General features: G+C 46.1%; 1 protein-coding gene across 9 annotated transcripts in view; it reads right to left on the reverse strand.

Annotated features, from left to right (window-relative positions):
* HIBCH (3-hydroxyisobutyryl-CoA hydrolase) overlaps positions 1–18,333 on the reverse strand; it is a 536,626-nt gene that overhangs the window by 481,904 nt on the left and 36,389 nt on the right. For 8 of the 9 annotated variants that reach the window (XM_073558177.1, XM_073558173.1, XM_073558174.1 and 5 more), the window contains exon 2: positions 9,878–9,920. The exons of the other annotated variant lie outside the window; for it this stretch is intronic. In XM_073558177.1, the coding sequence (XP_073414278.1) occupies positions 9,878–9,920 (43 nt within the window). The remainder of the gene's footprint in view (positions 1–9,877; positions 9,921–18,333) is intronic. 9 annotated transcript variants of the gene reach the window in all.

The following is an 18,333-nucleotide window of genomic DNA, read 5'->3' on the forward strand; positions in this document are numbered from 1 at the left end:
CTTAGAGGTCTCACTAGCGTCCTACCCACCAGGCCATGGGTTTGAACAAAGCGAGCATCCACCAAATTGACTTGCGCTCCACTGTCCACCAGCACCGGTACAGTCTTATTTACTGCGCCAACCACCACCTCAGCAGGTAAGGTACACTAAGAGAAAGTGGAGGAAATATACACACCCTGGTTGCCTCCCTCCACACCACCAGGGTGGATGTGGCTTATGTGATGGTGATGATACTTTGGCGCGAGCTGGGCAAACACCGATAAAATGACCAGTCTGCCCACAAAAGAAACAGGCCCCCACACCACGGCGAACCGCAGGCAATCCTGTTTGAGAAGAAAATTCTACCACCTGCATGGGTTCATCCGTCTGCACCGGTGTGTCCTCCTCCCTAGCTAGGGAAACAGGGGGCAGATTTGGTGTATGCCTCTCCCTGAGGCGTCTATCCACCCAGATAGCAAAGAAACATGGCGGCTTCCAATGACCTGGGAGCAGTGTACTGCACCAGAGCATCCTACAGCCTAGGTGACAGACCCTGACAAAATTGGCTCCTAATTCCACAAGACAAATCGTCAAGAACAAACATTCCAGACACTGAAGACCCTTTTTACTGAACCACTTATCCTGGCCTATCCTGATTACACTCAGCCATCCCTTTTGTATACCAATGCCAGCCTCCAAGCCTAGGTGCTGTTTGGTCCCAGGTCCAGGACAACAAGGATCGTGTGATTGCTTACACCAACCACAGCCTCAGAGGAACTGAGAAGAATGACAATAACTATAATTCATTCAAGCTTGAACTGATTGCACTTGTCTAGGATGTTACAGAAAAATTCAAGGATTACCTTGCTGCCACGCCCTTCACTGTCTGCACAGACAATAATCGGCTAGCACACCTGGATACTGCCCGGCTAGGAGCCATGCAACAACAGTGGGCTTCATGCCTAGTGAACTACAAATTCACAGTCAATTACTGCAGTGGCAAATCAAATGTCAATACTGATGCGTTGTCCCGACTGCCTGTTGGAAAACTACCGTGAGATGACATCTGGGAAGAGGCATGCCTCCTTTCTACTCAAGGTTTGACCAACAGAGTACCACCACTGCCTCTGCTGAAAAGGAAGAATCTCATTCCAGGCCACCTGCTGAACCTCTTCAATAACCTTCCCTGTGGAAGAAATTACAAGAAGCGAGCAGAGTCCTGGGAGAACTCCATGACTTCCTTACTACTGGAAGAGTTCCAACTCGGCTATGACAAGCTTATCCTGATGTGGAACTTACCCGCCTTTGGAGACAGAGAAAACGCCTATTTGTCCAGAAAAGGCTCATAATGAGAAACACTTTGGACCCTGTCTCAGGCGACAGACTTCACCCCATACTCATTCCACTGAGAGATGCACGGGTCATCCTTGAAGCCTATCATGATCTTTCTGGCCATTTCGGTGTCTAGAAAACTGAAGCCATCTTCCGCCGAAGGTTTTAATGGGTTGGTATGAGAGGAGACATTGAAAGTTAGTGCTAAGAATGTCCCACATGTAACATCACAAAATATGGATTCAGAAATCAAAAAGTTCCCCTACACCCTATCAAGTCACAAAAACCAGGAGAAATTGTTGCTCTTGATCATGTGTAATTGGGTCCAACTCGCTCTGGCTATATACAGTATATAAGCCCTCACAATAGCGAACCATTACACAAAGCTTGCCGCTATTGCTCCTGTCAAAGATCTTACAGCCAAAACTGTAGCTGAAGTCTTCTATACCGAGTTCGTCCAACAGTATGGATGTCCATACCACATCTTCACTGATCGCGACCTGCCTTTGAATCTAAACTTTTCCACAAGTTGTGCAAGTACAGAGATTGCAAGAAACTGCCCACTACTGCTTACCATCCACAAGGTAACGGACTATCTGAAAGAGTAAACCAAGTCATCATTGGTATGCTGCAAACCACTTCTGCCACGAAGGGAACTGAGTGGCCTGAGATTCTGAAAGATCTTGTCCACATCTGCAATAACACCACCCATTGCTCCACTGGTCATGCTCCATTTTATCTGATGCTCTGCCGACAAGGCCAGTTGCCATCAGACTTGGCTCTAGGTGTACAAGTACCTGATGCCATTAATCCTTTTCCACAAACGTACTGGGTGACTGAACACCGCAGACACATGGCACTTTTTTCCCTACTCCTTCTTGTAACATTTACCCAGCTGCTTCCTTGTCTTTCCTGATCTTCCCCACCTCCACTCTCCTCCATATCACTGGCCCAAGCCAGCACAAGCTCAGTGAGCTCCTATTCAGGTTTGCAATGCTTCAGAGTGATGCCAGTTGCACATTTAGATCCATTACCTGGGCTTCCAAACATGCGACTCGCTTGCATCGGGGGCAGACATATTCACCCTCAAACGGCTGTTCATGGCATGAATACATCTCACAAGATGCACACCTGATGGCATTTTCCATGGAGCACATATTCAATAAAGATAACAGTACAGATAAAAGCAGAACAAAAATAAACAATTGAAGCTGGTAAAGAAAACACCAAACTATGCTCTAATGTTAAACTATGAAATTGCATTTAACTATGGACTTATCTGCAGCCTTGATCTTAACAGCCCTCAATAAGCTCTGCAGGCCTCGCTTAGAGTGTCTGGAACTTGTAGTCCACTCAGCAGCCCAGCACAGGTTTTCCTGCTGGAAAGTTCTGGAAAAACACTTACCTCACAGATGTCTGATCACATGCACCAATCACAGCCTTCCGTTTATCACCTCTACGTGGATAACTTTTATACCAGCATCCCACTCTTCAAATCCCTCTCTGCGCGAGGTACCGCAGCCTGCGGTACTGTCCACAAAAATCGGAGATGCCTCCCAAAAACGCTGATTGGGCAGATGCTCAAAAGGAGTGACAGCAGAGAGGGATGTCTTTTTCTTGACCACCATACATGGTGATGGCAGCACACCGAGCACTGCATGAGGTACCTCTGCACAAGTCTGCAAACTAGACTGTGTACTGGGGTACAACCAAAACATGGGGGGAGGCGTTGATCTCTATGATCAAGTCCTCCAGCCATACAGTGCTTTGAGAAAAGCCAAGGTGTGGTTTAAAAAGCTGGCCGTGCGCATCGTACAGATGGCAATGCTCAACGCTTTCCTGCTGTCATGATGTGCAGGCAAGATCGATACATTGTACCTTCAGTTCCAGGCCTAGCAGTCAGGAAGGAGCGGGCTCCAGACTTCCGGAACAGAAGGTGCTCGTATCGTACCAGGTCAACATTTCCCAGGGGAGGTCCCTTAAAGTGGAAAAAAAGGTAAGTCACAAAAGAGGTGCCGAGAATGTTACAAGAGGGTAATACACAAGGACACCATTTATCAATGTGACACGTGCCCCAATAAACCTGGCCTGTGTATTAAAGAACGCTTCAGACTGAACCACACCTCCATGCACTACTAAATTCACTTCTGACTTACACAACTGACATATGAAACCTGAGGAACACTACACAACTGACCTATGTCACTACATTATAAAATTCAGATAAAACAGGAAACAGTAGATTAGTTCCAAAAAGGGGCCACTTGAGCATTGCCACTGTTTAGGCACATCTAGATAGGTTCCTTGTGTTGTCTAGTTTAAAAAATTGGGTCACTTTTGAGGGGTTTTCTTCTGTTTAGGCATATCAGCGGCTCTGCAAATACAACATGACGCCCGCAGACTATACCATCAAAGTCTGTATTCCAAAACGTCATTACTTCCCTTCTGAGCTCCGACGTGAGCCCAAACAGTAGTTTTCTCACACATATGGGGTATCAGCGTACTCAGGACAAATTGGACAACAACTTGTGGGGTCCAAATTCTACTGTTACCCTTTTGAAAATAAATTGTTGGCTAAAAGCTCATTTTTGTGGAAAAAATATGATTTTTTATTTTCACGGCTCTGCATTAAAAACTTCAGTGAAACACTTGGGGGTTCACATTGCTCACCACACATCTAGATAAGTTCCTTGGGGGGGGTCTAGTTTCCAAAATGAGGTCACTTGTGAGCTGTTTTCACTGTTTAGGCACATCAAGGCCTCTCCAAACGCGACATGGCATCCGATCTCAAAGCCAGACAATTTTGCATGGAAAAAGTCAAACTGCGCTCCTTCTCTTCCGAGTTCTGCCTTGCGCCTAAACAGTGAATGCTCTCCATATATTGGGTATCAGCATGTTCAGGAGAAATTGCATTATAAATTTTGGGGTTCATTTTTTTCCTGTTACCCTTGTCAAACTAAAAAAAAAAAAAAAAAAAAAAAAAAAAAATAGTCTGTTACATTTTAGAGAAAAAAAAGTTAAATGTTAATTTTTTTCCTTTCACATTCCATTAATTCCTATGAAACACCTGAAGGGTTAATAAACTTCTTGAATATGGTTTTGATCAGCTTGAGGGGTGGTTTTTATAATGGTGTCACTTTGTTAGCACCACGCCAGAGTCATGCTCTGACAGGCAGGGTCTCCAGCATGTCTCTTCACTCACCCGTGCTGCAGACAGTTCTTCCCCTCCCCATGCTCTGCATGCTTCCAGCCAGTCCTCTAACCATGTCCTTAGGGCACATGCAAGCGTGCTCCCGCACTTAAAGGGTCAACACGTGCACTTGCTCTTTCCTCCCCAGCCAATGGCTGTGAGACATTATGTATATATTGCAGGAGAGGGAGGACTGGGAGCTTGCATCGCATCCAAATGGAAAACCACCCTGGGCTGAGTTCATTAATCCACAGATGGGTGCACGAATGTTCGTTCGGCACACCAGCATAAATGAAAAAACTTTATTAGGCTATTATGCCATTTTTAAAATGCAGAAAAACACCTGACGTGTTTCTGGTGCACAAAGGCACCCTTAGTCCTGGTGCAGTTTTTCTGGATTTTAAATATGGCATAATAGCCTTATAAAGTTTTTTCATTTATGCTGGTGTGCCGAATGAACTTTCTTCTCTTTTTGGATATGTATATATGGCTTCCTCCCCACTGGGGAGGTGCCTTAGTAACCTTCTTGTTTACAGTCTATGTGGTGTAAGGTTGCATACCAGTGCAAATCGTGCTTGCTGCATTCAGATGCAAACGCTGTCTGCTGCACTCAGATATGAACTTGGTCAGCTGCACTCTGATACAAGCTCTGCCTGTTGCTCCATCCAGTCTGTCCTTCTGGGTCCAGCTGCTGCGTGACTGTTGGTCTGTCCTGGAGTGGCACCTGGGGTTCATTGGGAGCCAAGTCTAACCTCCCCATCAGAGGCTCTAATGTACGGTCTGGTGATTGCTTAGTTATGCTCCCCAGGCTCTCTGCGGTCCGTAGCACAGTGGTTCCACAAACCACATCCGTGACACACTTTTGGGTATTTTCTGCCATATGGACCCCTCAACGATTTTTGTAAATTTTGTTGGAAAAATGAGAAATCGCTGGTCAACGTTTAACCCTTATAACTTCTTAATGAAAAAAAGTTGTTTCAAAAATTGTGCTGACGTAAAGTAGACATGTGGGAAATGTTATTTAGGAACTATTTTGGGTGACCTATTTCTATGATTTAAGAGCATAAAAACTCAAAGTTTGAAAATTGCTAAATTTTCGACAAATTCCATTTTTTTTACACAAATAAACGCAAGTTATATCGAAGAAATTTTACCACTAACGTGAAGTGCAATATGTCACTAAAAAAACAAGCTAAAAATTTGCCAGGATCCATGGAAGCGTTCCAGAGTTATTACCTCATAAAGGAACAGTAGTCAGAATTGTAAAAATAGTCCCGGTCATTAACATGGAAACCACCCTTGGGGAGGGCAAGTCGTTAACTTGTTAAATAAAGCAATATCTCAGTTTATATGGAGAAGCAAAAGAGCCTGTATTAGCCACAGAAAACTGATGGCCACAAAAACCTGGGGAGGAAAGAATTTACCTAATATCAGAGGTTACAACATTGCATATCTCTTGTGACAGGGTCACTGGTGTCGTATATGAGGGGAGATATGTGTCACAAAGATGGCTTCCCTGTGTGATGTGAAAGCCATAAGTGTTTTCTCCAGCATGGTATGTGCTGAGAGCAATCCTGTTGTTATATGGGCATGGCTTTCATGGTGGGTAGGTCAGAGTTGGGCGGGAAGCCTACCCACCATATCTCCACCTCCATCGTGTGGCGGGAGGGGAGTTAAATGTCAAGCCAGTTTCTTTTCTCTGTCCATGTGTGTTGAGGAAAGCAAGCCTCCGTTTCTATTATGCTTTTCCTCTGACCATTACACTCCTGGTTTTGGCTTACAAATACTGGGGTAAAAACTCACCAAATACTCAATGTGTGCACAATAGTTGCAGTTTGGTGCACACTGCGTGCGCAGTCTCTTTTCTTTTCTACCTTGTCTCTCTCCAGGTCCAACACAACCCACTCGGCTCAGCTTGATTAGCTGATAGAACAGTGAACACATTGTGTGACTCTAGTTATAGCTATCCAGGTCCATTGAATCAGGACCTGTAGTGCTAGAATTTAACCCTAACCTAACTCGCTTTCCTACACACTATTTTGGAAATTACATTTCTCAAATTATTCATCCAAGGCCATGATCACATGTTGCAGAAAATTCTGCTGCAGATTTGGTCACAAACCGGCAACAAATCTTTAGGGTATGTGCGCACGCTGTGGATTCGTGTCCGGATTTTTCCGTGCAGAATCTGCAGAACCCACAGGTCAAAATGCCTGCGTTTTACATGCAGATTTACTGCAGATTTCTTACGGATTTAGTGCGGATTTCACCTGCGTTTTTACACCTGCGGATTCCTAGAATGCAAAAGGTGTAAAAACGCTGCGGAATCCGCACAAAGAATTGAATGTGCTGCGGAAAATAAACCGCTGCGTTTCCGCATGGAATTTTCCGCAGCATGTGCAGAGCGGTTTTTATTTTCCTTAGGATAACATGGTACTGTACACCACATGGAAAACTGCTGCAGATCCGCAGACGAATCCACAACGTGTGCACATACCCCAAGACAGAATCTGCACGTGTTACTTGCAAATTTCTTTGCAAATTTCACCCTACTCCATTACAACGCATACAACTGGGACAAATCTTTAATTTTCATGTAGATTTTTTCACAATGCGTGTAAATAGCATTTTATAAAACCAACTTACTTGGTCCGTAAATAGCTGAAGATTTTTAGAGATTCTAAACTGAACATTCAAAATAGACCCCAAGCACACAATTAAGAAAATATTAATTATTTAACCCATCTGGTGATTACATTTAGATTTCAGAAAGTTAAAGCACATCTCCTCCACCCCTAAAAAAAAATGCACTATAATAAAAATTCATTATATACCCCATAATGGCACCAAAGAAAACACCAATTCAATCAGCAAGAAATAAGCACTCACACAGCTCCATTAAGGCTCTCAAGAAGGCAGGGATAAAACAAAATGTTGCTGTGTCATAAAGGCCGGGGTGGTGAGGGATCAAAGTGATGACAATAAATAAGTACCGTATTTTTCGGATTATAAGACGCACTTATTTCCCCAAATTTAAGAGGAAAGAGTGGCGCGTTGCTGCAGTCCGCAGGCTGGGATGAGGGGGTGTTGCGATGTGCGCTGCTGCGGTGAAAATGGCTGTGGTGCAGGGGGCTCTGCCAGCATTTTGTGAAAGTCGGGAGCCCCCCCGCATATCCATTACTGCGATGCGGTGGCCTTTGGGAAAATGGCCGCCAGGAGCAGTGCCTGCTCAGATTGAGAACTCGGCAACAAGATCTCATCCTGAGATCTCAGGCTGGTTTCACATTAGCGTTTTATCACGCAGCGCACCCTGCGCTATCGGTCGCATGCGCAATGCTCCCCTGCCTTTAACATGGCGGGCGCAGGGTCTAGCACTTGCACCCGGTCATCAGCGGTTTTGTGCTCTGCGCATTTTCCAGGTGTGCGCCCAGACGCTACATCTTGCATTTTTTGTTCCGCCCAACCTCGTAAAAAAAGCGCATGCGCACGGAATGCGCAAAAAAATAACATTACAGTCTATGGGGTCGCATGCGTGCACATGTCTAGACACTTGTTTAAACCACCCCCTACACAAGCAACATTGTTTGAGAGGAGTCTAGATAAAAGAAGGTGTCTGCACTGTCAGACCACTACTCTACAGACAGCCTTGAAGAGACAAGACAACATTCCATCTTTGGATCCAAGCTGCAGCAGCCAAAATGTGAGTATTCTTAAATCTAATGTCTATAAACCAAAAGAAAAAAGCAATGCAAAAAGTCCTAGGTCTATTGTGGTTAAAAAAAAATCACAAATCTTTATTGAAATACCAGGTAAATAAAATGCCCCACTGTCCTCTGCAACAAAAATACAGTCTGCATCTGCAATGGCCATGAGTACTGAAGAAAAGTACTTTTTATAGTTATAGTACTCAGAGCCAGTTCTTTTTGGTTTGATAATCCGGATGTGTTTCCCATCAACCGCTCCCAGACAGTTGGGGAAATTGCAGACTGTACAGATTTTGTCAGCTATTTCCATCCACTTTTCTGCGGTGGGCAGGGGCATAAATTCAGGATAGAGAACGTCCCACAAAACCCGGCATGGCATAAAAATAAATCTGCAACCTTTTGTTTACTACATTGCAGAACAATAATTCTGCCAGCTTTGGAATAGTAGATGTCACAACAAAGAAAATTATGCAGCCATTGGTTTTGCAATATTACGTACTGTAATGTGACCAGGAGCCGTTCCTCAGGAGGAATCGCATGACGGAGCTGTGTATCCTGTCTCCGGATGGCTTCTTGGACACGACCAAGCAAATCACTGAAGCTTTGTTGGGACATCCGGGTATATCAGATATCAGTAAATTTCTCCGAGTTTGCCTGGAGCTCGCTGTAGAGGGTGTAGTATGCTCCACGGCTCTCCCGGAGTTCAATTATCGGATGTATCCAAAAACGCCGCCGCTGCCGTCTTCGCTATCTCTGTCTCTCCCTTTGTTGCTGGCAAGCAACTGCATAAGCCTGAGCCAGCGCGATGTCCAGATCCAAGTTAAATGAAAACTCTTCCAGCGCAGATCCATGTTTCATAAAGGAAAATGCAAGCAAATGTGAAGAATTCGGCTGTAAACAGGGTCTATATAAAGAATTCCCATAACACAAGCCCACTGATGTCCCATTGGTGGAGTTTGTTGCAAGAATTTTTCAAGGATTTTCCTCCTGTGAAATGTGACATCTACACAACCAATGCGCATAAAAAACGCAAACGCATGGAAAAACGCTTGAAAACACATACAAACGCTGCATTTTTTGTCGTAACGCGCACGATGATGCGACGAAAAATCGCAGCATTTACAAGCGTTTACAAGCAGTTTTTGCAAGCGTTTCATGTGCGCTTGAAACACTGCGCAAAACGGCGCAAGCGTGAAACTAGCCTCAGGAGACGAAATCTCAGCACCAGAGATTTCATTGCCGAGATCTCAATCTGAGCATGCACCGCCCCGGCATCCATTTTCCCGGAGGCCACCGCATTGCAGTAATGGATATGCGGGGCTTCCGTGCTTTCACAAAATGCATGTGGAGACCCCCGCACCACAGAGCACCGCAGTCATTTTCACCCACAGCAGAACACATCGTAACACCCACTCATAACAGCCTGCGGCCTGCAGCAACGCTCTTGCCTCCTCCACCAGCGACCCTGGGACCCCGCTCACTGCAGCCATCACACCTGGTAAGCAATAAGACGCATTGATTATAAGAGGCACCACCATTTTATGAAAAAAGGGGTTTTTTTTCCCTATTTCCCCCTCAATATTTTGGGTGTGTCTTATATCCGGTGCGTCATATAATACGCAAAATACGGTAAGTCAATGTATTTTAAGCGAGATGAAAATTGTGTACTTACCAAATGCTGCAAAATTATTTGCAGTCTGTTACTGGTGATGAACCTTTATGAAATAAACAAATAATGTTTTATTAGCTATTCCATTAAATTAAATTCAAAATATTTCAAGCAGCTTAAAGAAAACCTGTCATCAGAATTTTATAGCCCAAACTAATGTCATAAATATAAAAGCAACTTAATGTTGATTACATAATCACCTTGCTTGCAAAAATCCATTTTGCATGCTAATTAGCAGGGAGTGAGGCTCAGAGAGGAACTGGAGGTGATAAGGGAAGTGTGTGGGGAGATTAAAGTGGGCAGCACAATGGGAGGCCAGATAACAAGTATGTACATGGTCTTCCTGATTATCCATTGTCCTGGCCCTCACCCCTGACACTGCAATCCCAGGGCTTAGCCATTTGTCCAGGACCTCACCTCACCCACTGCAATCCCAGTAGGATCTCATGTGTGGGTTATAGACTGGCACATATGGAGAGGGCACTGACAGTAGGATCTCATGTGTGGGTTATAGACTGGCACATATGTAGAGGGGGCACTGACAGTAGGATCTCATATGTGGGTTATAGACTGGCACATATGGAGAGGGCACTGACAGTAGGATCTCATGTGTGGGTTATAGACTGGCACATATGGAGAGGGCACTGACAGTAGGATCTCATGTGTGGGTTATAGACTGGCACATATGGAGAGGGCACTGACAGTAGGATCTCATGTGTGGGTTATAGACTGGCACATATGGAGAGGGCACTGACAGTAGGATCTCATGTGTGGGTTATAGACTGGCACATATGGAGAGGGCACTGACAGTAGGGTCTCATGTGTGGGTTATAGACCGGCACATGTGGAGAGGGCACTGACAGTAGGATCTCATGTGTGGGTTATAAACTGGCACATGTGGAGAGGGCACTGACAGTAGGATCTCATGTGTGGGTTATAGACTGGCACATATGTAGAGGGGGCACTGACAGTAGGATCTCATATGTGGGTTATAGACTGGCACATGTGGAGAGGGCACTGACAGTAGGATCTCATGTGTGGGTTATAGACTGGCACATATGGAGGGGGCACTGACAGTAGGATCTCATATGTGGGTTATACACTGGCACATATGGAGAGGGCACTGACAGTAGGATCTCATGTGTGGGTTATAGACTGGCACATATGGAGAGGGCACTGACAGTAGGATCTCGTGTGGGTTATAGACTGGCACATATGGAGAGGGCACTAACAGTAGGATCTCATGTGTGGGTTATAGACTGGCACATATGGAGAGGGCACTGACAGTAGGATCTCATGTGTGGGTTATAGACTGGCACATATGGAGAGGGCACTGACAGTAGGATCTCATGTGTGGGTTATAGACTGGCACATTTGGAGAGGGCACTGACAGTAGGATCTCATGTGTGGGTTATAGACTGGCACATATGGAGAGGGCACTGACAGTAGGATCTCATGTGTGGGTTATAGACTGGCACATATGGAGAGGGCACTGACAGCAGGGCTGTGGAGTCGGTAAGCCAAACCTGCGACTCCGACTCCTCAATTTCCCTTACACCGACTCCAACTCCGACTCCGACTCCCACACATATTGCTTATATTTAAGTGAAAAATTTATTGTAGTACAATGTGAACCTCAGACATTTAATCATTTTTATGATCCAATAATCAAGATATTTAGATAGAACAGAATATATATTGGTGTACTACCCGGTTTACATTCTTTTTGGTACAAATACGATATGGATAGACAGATATGGATAAATGGATAGATAGAGCAGATTTCTAATCTGCTTTTGCTATTGAAAACATTATCTATGAGCTCAAAAACCTTTCAGGTGATGCAGTTTTTTAAAAAGATGATCAGCTTTTGCAGCTGAAAAACGTATCCTCAAAAAACACAGGAAAAACGCTGTGTGTGAATGTAGCCTTAGATCAGGAATAGAACAGCCATTTATAGGACATTTCATAACTTTCCCAAACTCCTATGAAAAAATATTCAGCACATCCTGCATTGAATTACTGTACCCAATTTATTATATATTTTAGGAGTCGGAGTCGGTCCATTTTATACCGACTCCAACTCCGACTCCACCAAAATGAGCACCGACTCCGACTCCACAGCCCTGACTGACAGCAGGATCTCATGTGTGGGTTATAGACTGGCACATATGGAGAGGGCACTGACAGTAGGATCTCATGTATGGGTTATAGACTGGCACATATGGAGAGGGCACTGACAGTAGGATCTCATGTGTGGGTTATAGACTGGCACATATGGAGAGGGCACTGACAGTAGGATCTCATGTGTGGGTTATAGACTGGCACATATGGAGAGCGCACTGACAGTAGGATCTCATGTATGGGTTATAGACTGGCACATATGGAGAGGGCACTGACAGTAGAATCTCATGTATGGGTTATAGACTGGCACATATGGAGAGGGCACTGACAGTAGAATCTCATGTGTGGGTTATAGACTGGCACATATGTAGAGGGGGCACTGACAGTAGGATCTCATGTGTGGGTTATAGACTGGCACATATGTAGAGGGGGCACTGACAGTAGGATCTCATGTGTGGGTTATAAACTGGCACATATGTAGAGGGGGCACTGACAGTAGGATCTCATGTGTGGGTTATAGACTGGCACATATGGAGAGCGCACTGACAGTAGGATCTCATGTGTGGGTTATAAACTGGCACATATGGAGAGGGCACTGACAGTAGGGTCTTATGTGTGGGTTATAGACTGGCACATATGGAGAGGGGGCACTGACAGTAGGGTCTCATGTGTGGGTTATAGACTGGCACATATGGAGAGGGGGCACTGACAGTAGGATCTCATGTGTGGGTTATAGACTGGCACATATGTAGAGGGGGCACTGACAGTAGGATCTCATGTGTGGGTTATAGACTGGCACATATGTAGAGGGGGCACTGACAGTAGGATCTCATGTGTGGGTTATAGACTGGCACATATGTAGAGGGGGCACTGACAGTAGGATCTCATGTGTGGGTTATAGACTGGCACATATGTAGAGGGGGCACTGACAGTAGGATCTCATGTGTGGGTTATAGACTGGCACATATGGAGAGGGGGCACTGACAGTAGGATCTCATGTGTGGGTTATAGACTGGCACATATGGAGAGGGGGCACTGACAGTAGGATCTCATGTGTGGGTTATAGACTGGCACATATGTAGAGGGGGCACTGACAGTAGGATCTCATGTGTGGGTTATAGACTGGCACATATGTAGAGGGGGCACTGACAGTAGGATCTCATGTGTGGGTTATAGACTGGCATATATGTAGAGGGGGCACTGACAGTAGGATCTCATATGTGGGTTATAGACTAGCACATGTGGAGAGGGCACTGACAGTAGGGTCTCATGTGTGGGTTATAGACTGGCACATGTGGAGAGGGCACTGACAGTAGGATCTCATGTGTGGGTTATAAACTGGAACATGTGGAGAGGGCACTGACAGTAGGATCTCATGTGTGGGTTATAGACTGGAACATATGTAGAGGGGGCACTGACAGTAGGATCTCATATGTGGGTTATAGACTGGCACATGTGGAGAGGGCACTGACAGTAGGATCTCATGTGTGGGTTATAGACTGGCACATATGGAGGGGGCACTGACAGTAGGATCTCATATGTGGGTTATACACTGGCACATATGGAGAGGGCACTGACAGTAGGATCTCATGTGTGGGTTATAGACTGGCACATATGGAGAGGGCACTGACAGTAGGATCTCATGTGTGGGTTATAAACTGGCACATGTGGAGAGGGCACTGACAGTAGGATCTCATATGTGGGTTATACACTGGCACATATGGAGAGGGCACTGACAGTAGGATCTCATGTGTGGGTTATACACTGGCACATATGGAGAGGGCACTGACAGTAGGATCTCATGTGTGGGTTTGAGACTGGCACATATGGAGAGGGCACTGACAGTAGGATCTCATATGTGGGTTATACACTGGCACATATGGAGAGGGCACTGACAGTAGGATCTCATGTGTGGGTTATAGACTGGCACATATGGAGAGGGGGCACTGACAGTAGGATCTCATGTGTGGGTTATAGACTGGAACATATGTAGAGGGGGCACTGACAGTAGGATCTCATATGTGGGTTATAGACTGGCACATGTGGAGAGGGCACTGACAGTAGGATCTCATGTGTGGGTTATAGACTGGCACATATGGAGGGGGCACTGACAGTAGGATCTCATATGTGGGTTATACACTGGCACATATGGAGAGGGCACTGACAGTAGGATCTCATGTGTGGGTTATAGACTGGCACATATGGAGAGGGCACTGACAGTAGGATCTCATGTGTGGGTTATAAACTGGCACATGTGGAGAGGGCACTGACAGTAGGATCTCATATGTGGGTTATACACTGGCACATATGGAGAGGGCACTGACAGTAGGATCTCATGTGTGGGTTATACACTGGCACATATGGAGAGGGCACTGACAGTAGGATCTCATGTGTGGGTTTGAGACTGGCACATATGGAGAGGGCACTGACAGTAGGATCTCATATGTGGGTTATACACTGGCACATATGGAGAGGGCACTGACAGTAGGATCTCATGTGTGGGTTATAGACTGGCACATATGGAGAGGGGGCACTGACAGTAGGATCTCATGTGTGGGTTATAGACTAGCACATGTGGAGAGGGGGCACTGACAGTAGGACCTCATATGTGGGTTATAGACTGGCACATGTGGAGAGGGCACTGACAGTAGGATCTCATGTGTGGGTTATACACTGGCACATATGGAGAGGGGGCACTGACAGTAGGATCTCATGTGTGGGTTATAGACTGGCACATATGGAGAGGGCACTGACAGTAGGATCTCATGTGTGGGTTATAGACTGGCACATATGGAGAGGGGGCACTGACAGTAGGATCTCATGTGTGGGTTATACACTGGCACATATGGAGAGGGCACTGACAGTAGGATCTCATGTGTGGGTTATAGACTGGCACATATGGAGAGGGCACTGACAGTAGGATCTCATGTGTGGGTTATAGACTGGCACATATGGAGAGGGCACTGACAGTAGGATCTCATGTGTGGGTTATAGACTGGCACATATGGAGAGGGGGCACTGACAGTAGGATCTCATGTGTGGGTTATACACTGGCACATATGGAGAGGGCACTGACAGTAGGATCTCATGTGTGGGTTATAGACTGGCACATATGGAGAGGGCACTGACAGTAGGATCTCATGTGTGGGTTATAGACTGGCACATATGGAGAGGGCACTGACAGTAGGATCTCATGTATGGGTTATAGACTGGCACATATGGAGAGGGCACTGACAGTAGGATCTCATGTATGGGTTATAGACTGGCACATATGGAGAGGGCACTGACAGTAGGATCTCATGTATGGGTTATAGACTGGCACATATGTAGAGGGGGCACTGACAGTAGGATCTCATGTGTGGGTTATAGACTGGCACATATGGAGAGGGCACTGACAGTAGGATCTCATGTGTGGGTTATAGACTGGCACATATGTAGAGGGGGCACTGACAGTAGGATCTCATGTGTGGGTTATATACTGGCACATATGGAGAGGGCACTGACAGTAGGATATCATGTATGGGTTATAGACTGGCACATATGGAGAAGGCACTGACAGTAGGATCTCATGTATGGGTTATAGACTGGCACATATGGAGAGGGCACTGACAGTAGGATCTCATGTGTGGGTTATAGACTGGCACATATGGAGAGGGCACTGACAGTAGGATCTCATGTGTGGGTTATAGACTGGCACATATGGAGAGGGCACTGACAGTAGGATCTCATGTATGGGTTATAGACTGGCACATATGGAGAGGGCACTGACAGTAGGATCTCATGTGTGGGTTATAGACTGGCACATATGGAGAGGGCACTGACAGTAGGATCTCATGTGTGGGTTATAGACTGGCACATATGGAGAGGGCACTGACAGTAGGATCTCATGTGTGGGTTATAGACTGGCACATATGGAGAGGGTACTGACAGTAGGATCTCATGTATGGGTTATAGACTGGCACATATGGAGAGGGGGCACTGACAGTAGGATCTCATGTATGGGTTATAGACTGGCACATGTGGAGAGGGCACTGACAGTAGGATCTCATGTGTGGGTTATAGACTGGCACATATGGAGAGGGCACTGACAGTAGGATCTCATGTATGGGTTATAGACTGGCACATATGGAGAGGGCACTGACAGTAGGATCCCATGTATGGGTTATAGACTGGCACATGTGGAGAGGGCACTGACAGTAGGATCTCATGTGTGGGTTATAGACTGGCACATATGTAGAGGGGGCACTGACAGTAGGATCTCATGTGTGGGTTATAGACTGGCACATATGTAGAGGGGGCACTGACAGTAGGATCTCATGTGTGGGTTATAGACTGGCACATATGTAGAGGGGGCACTGACAGTAGGATCTCATGTGTGGGTTATAGACTGGCACATATGGAGAGGGCACTGACAGTAGGATCTCATGTGTGGGTTATAGACTGGCACATATGTAGAGGGGGCACTGACAGTAGGATCTCATGTGTGGGTTATAGACTGGCACATATGTAGAGGGGGCACTGACAGTAGGATCTCATGTGTGGGTTATAGACTGGCACATATGGAGAGGGCACTGACAGTAGGATCTCATGTGTGGGTTATAGACTGGCACATATGGAGAGGGTACTGACAGTAGGATCTCATGTATGGGTTATAGACTGGCACATATGGAGAGGGGGCACTGACAGTAGGATCTCATGTATGGGTTATAGACTGGCACATGTGGAGAGGGCACTGACAGTAGGATCTCATGTGTGGGTTATAGACTGGCACATATGGAGAGGGCACTGACAGTAGGATCTCATGTATGGGTTATAGACTGGCACATATGGAGAGGGCACTGACAGTAGGATCCCATGTATGGGTTATAGACTGGCACATGTGGAGAGGGCACTGACAGTAGGATCTCATGTGTGGGTTATAGACTGGCACATATGTAGAGGGGGCACTGACAGTAGGATCTCATGTGTGGGTTATAGACTGGCACATATGTAGAGGGGGCACTGACAGTAGGATCTCATGTGTGGGTTATAGACTGGCACATATGTAGAGGGGGCACTGACAGTAGGATCTCATGTGTGGGTTATAGACTGGCACATATGGAGAGGGCACTGACAGTAGGATCTCATGTGTGGGTTATAGACTGGCACATATGTAGAGGGGGCACTGACAGTAGGATCTCATGTGTGGGTTATAGACTGGCACATATGTAGAGGGGGCACTGACAGTAGGATCTCATGTGTGGGTTATAGACTGGCACATATGTAGAGGGGGCACTGACAGTAGGATCTCATGTGTGGGTTAAAGACTGGCACATATGGAGAGGGGGCACTGACAGTAGAATCTCATGTGTGGGTTATAGACTGGCACATATGTAGAGGGGGCACTGACAGTAGGATCTCATGTGTGGGTTATAGACTGGCACATATGTAGAGGGGGCACTGACAGTAGGATCTCATGTGTGGGTTATAGACTGGCACATATGTAGAGGCGGCACTGACAGTAGGATCTCATATGTGGGTTATAGACTGGCACATGTGGAGAGGGCACTGACAGTAGGATCTCATGTGTGGGTTATAGACTGGCACATATGGAGAGGGCACTGACAGTAGGGTCTCATGTGTGGGTTATAGACTGGCACATGTGGAGAGGGCACTGACAGTAGGATCTCATGTGTGGGTTATAAACTGGCACATGTGGAGAGGGCACTGACAGTAGGATCTCATGTGTGGGTTATAGACTGGCACATATGTAGAGGGGGCACTGACAGTAGGATCTCATATGTGGGTTATACACTGGCACATATGGAGAGGGCACTGACAGTAGGATCTCATATGTGGGTTATACACTGGCACATATGGAGAGGGCACTGACAGTAGGATCTCATGTGTGGGTTATAGACTGGCACATATGTAGAGGGGGCAGTGACAGTAGGATCTCATATGTGGGTTATACACTGGCACATATGGAGAGGGCACTGACAGTAGGATCTCATGTGTGGGTTATAGACTGGCACATATGGAGAGGGCACTGACAGTAGGATCTCATGTGTGGGTTATAAACTGGCACATGTGGAGAGGGCACTGACAGTAGGATCTCATGTGTGGGTTATAAACTGGCACATATGGAGAGGGCACTGACAGTAGGGTCTTATGTGTGGGTTATAGACTGGCACATATGGAGAGGGGGCACTGACAGTAGGATCTCATGTGTGGGTTATAGACTGGCACACATGTAGAGGGGGCACTGACAGTAGGATCTTATGTGTGGGTTATAGACTGGCACATATGTAGAGGGGGCACTGACAGTAAGATCTCATGTGTGGGTTATAGACTGG

The sequence above is a fragment of the Dendrobates tinctorius genome, unplaced genomic scaffold, assembly GCF_039654945.1.
Source record: "Dendrobates tinctorius isolate UK_male_01 unplaced genomic scaffold, ASM3965494v1 ptg000254l, whole genome shotgun sequence".
Lineage (NCBI taxonomy): Eukaryota > Metazoa > Chordata > Amphibia > Anura > Dendrobatidae > Dendrobates > Dendrobates tinctorius.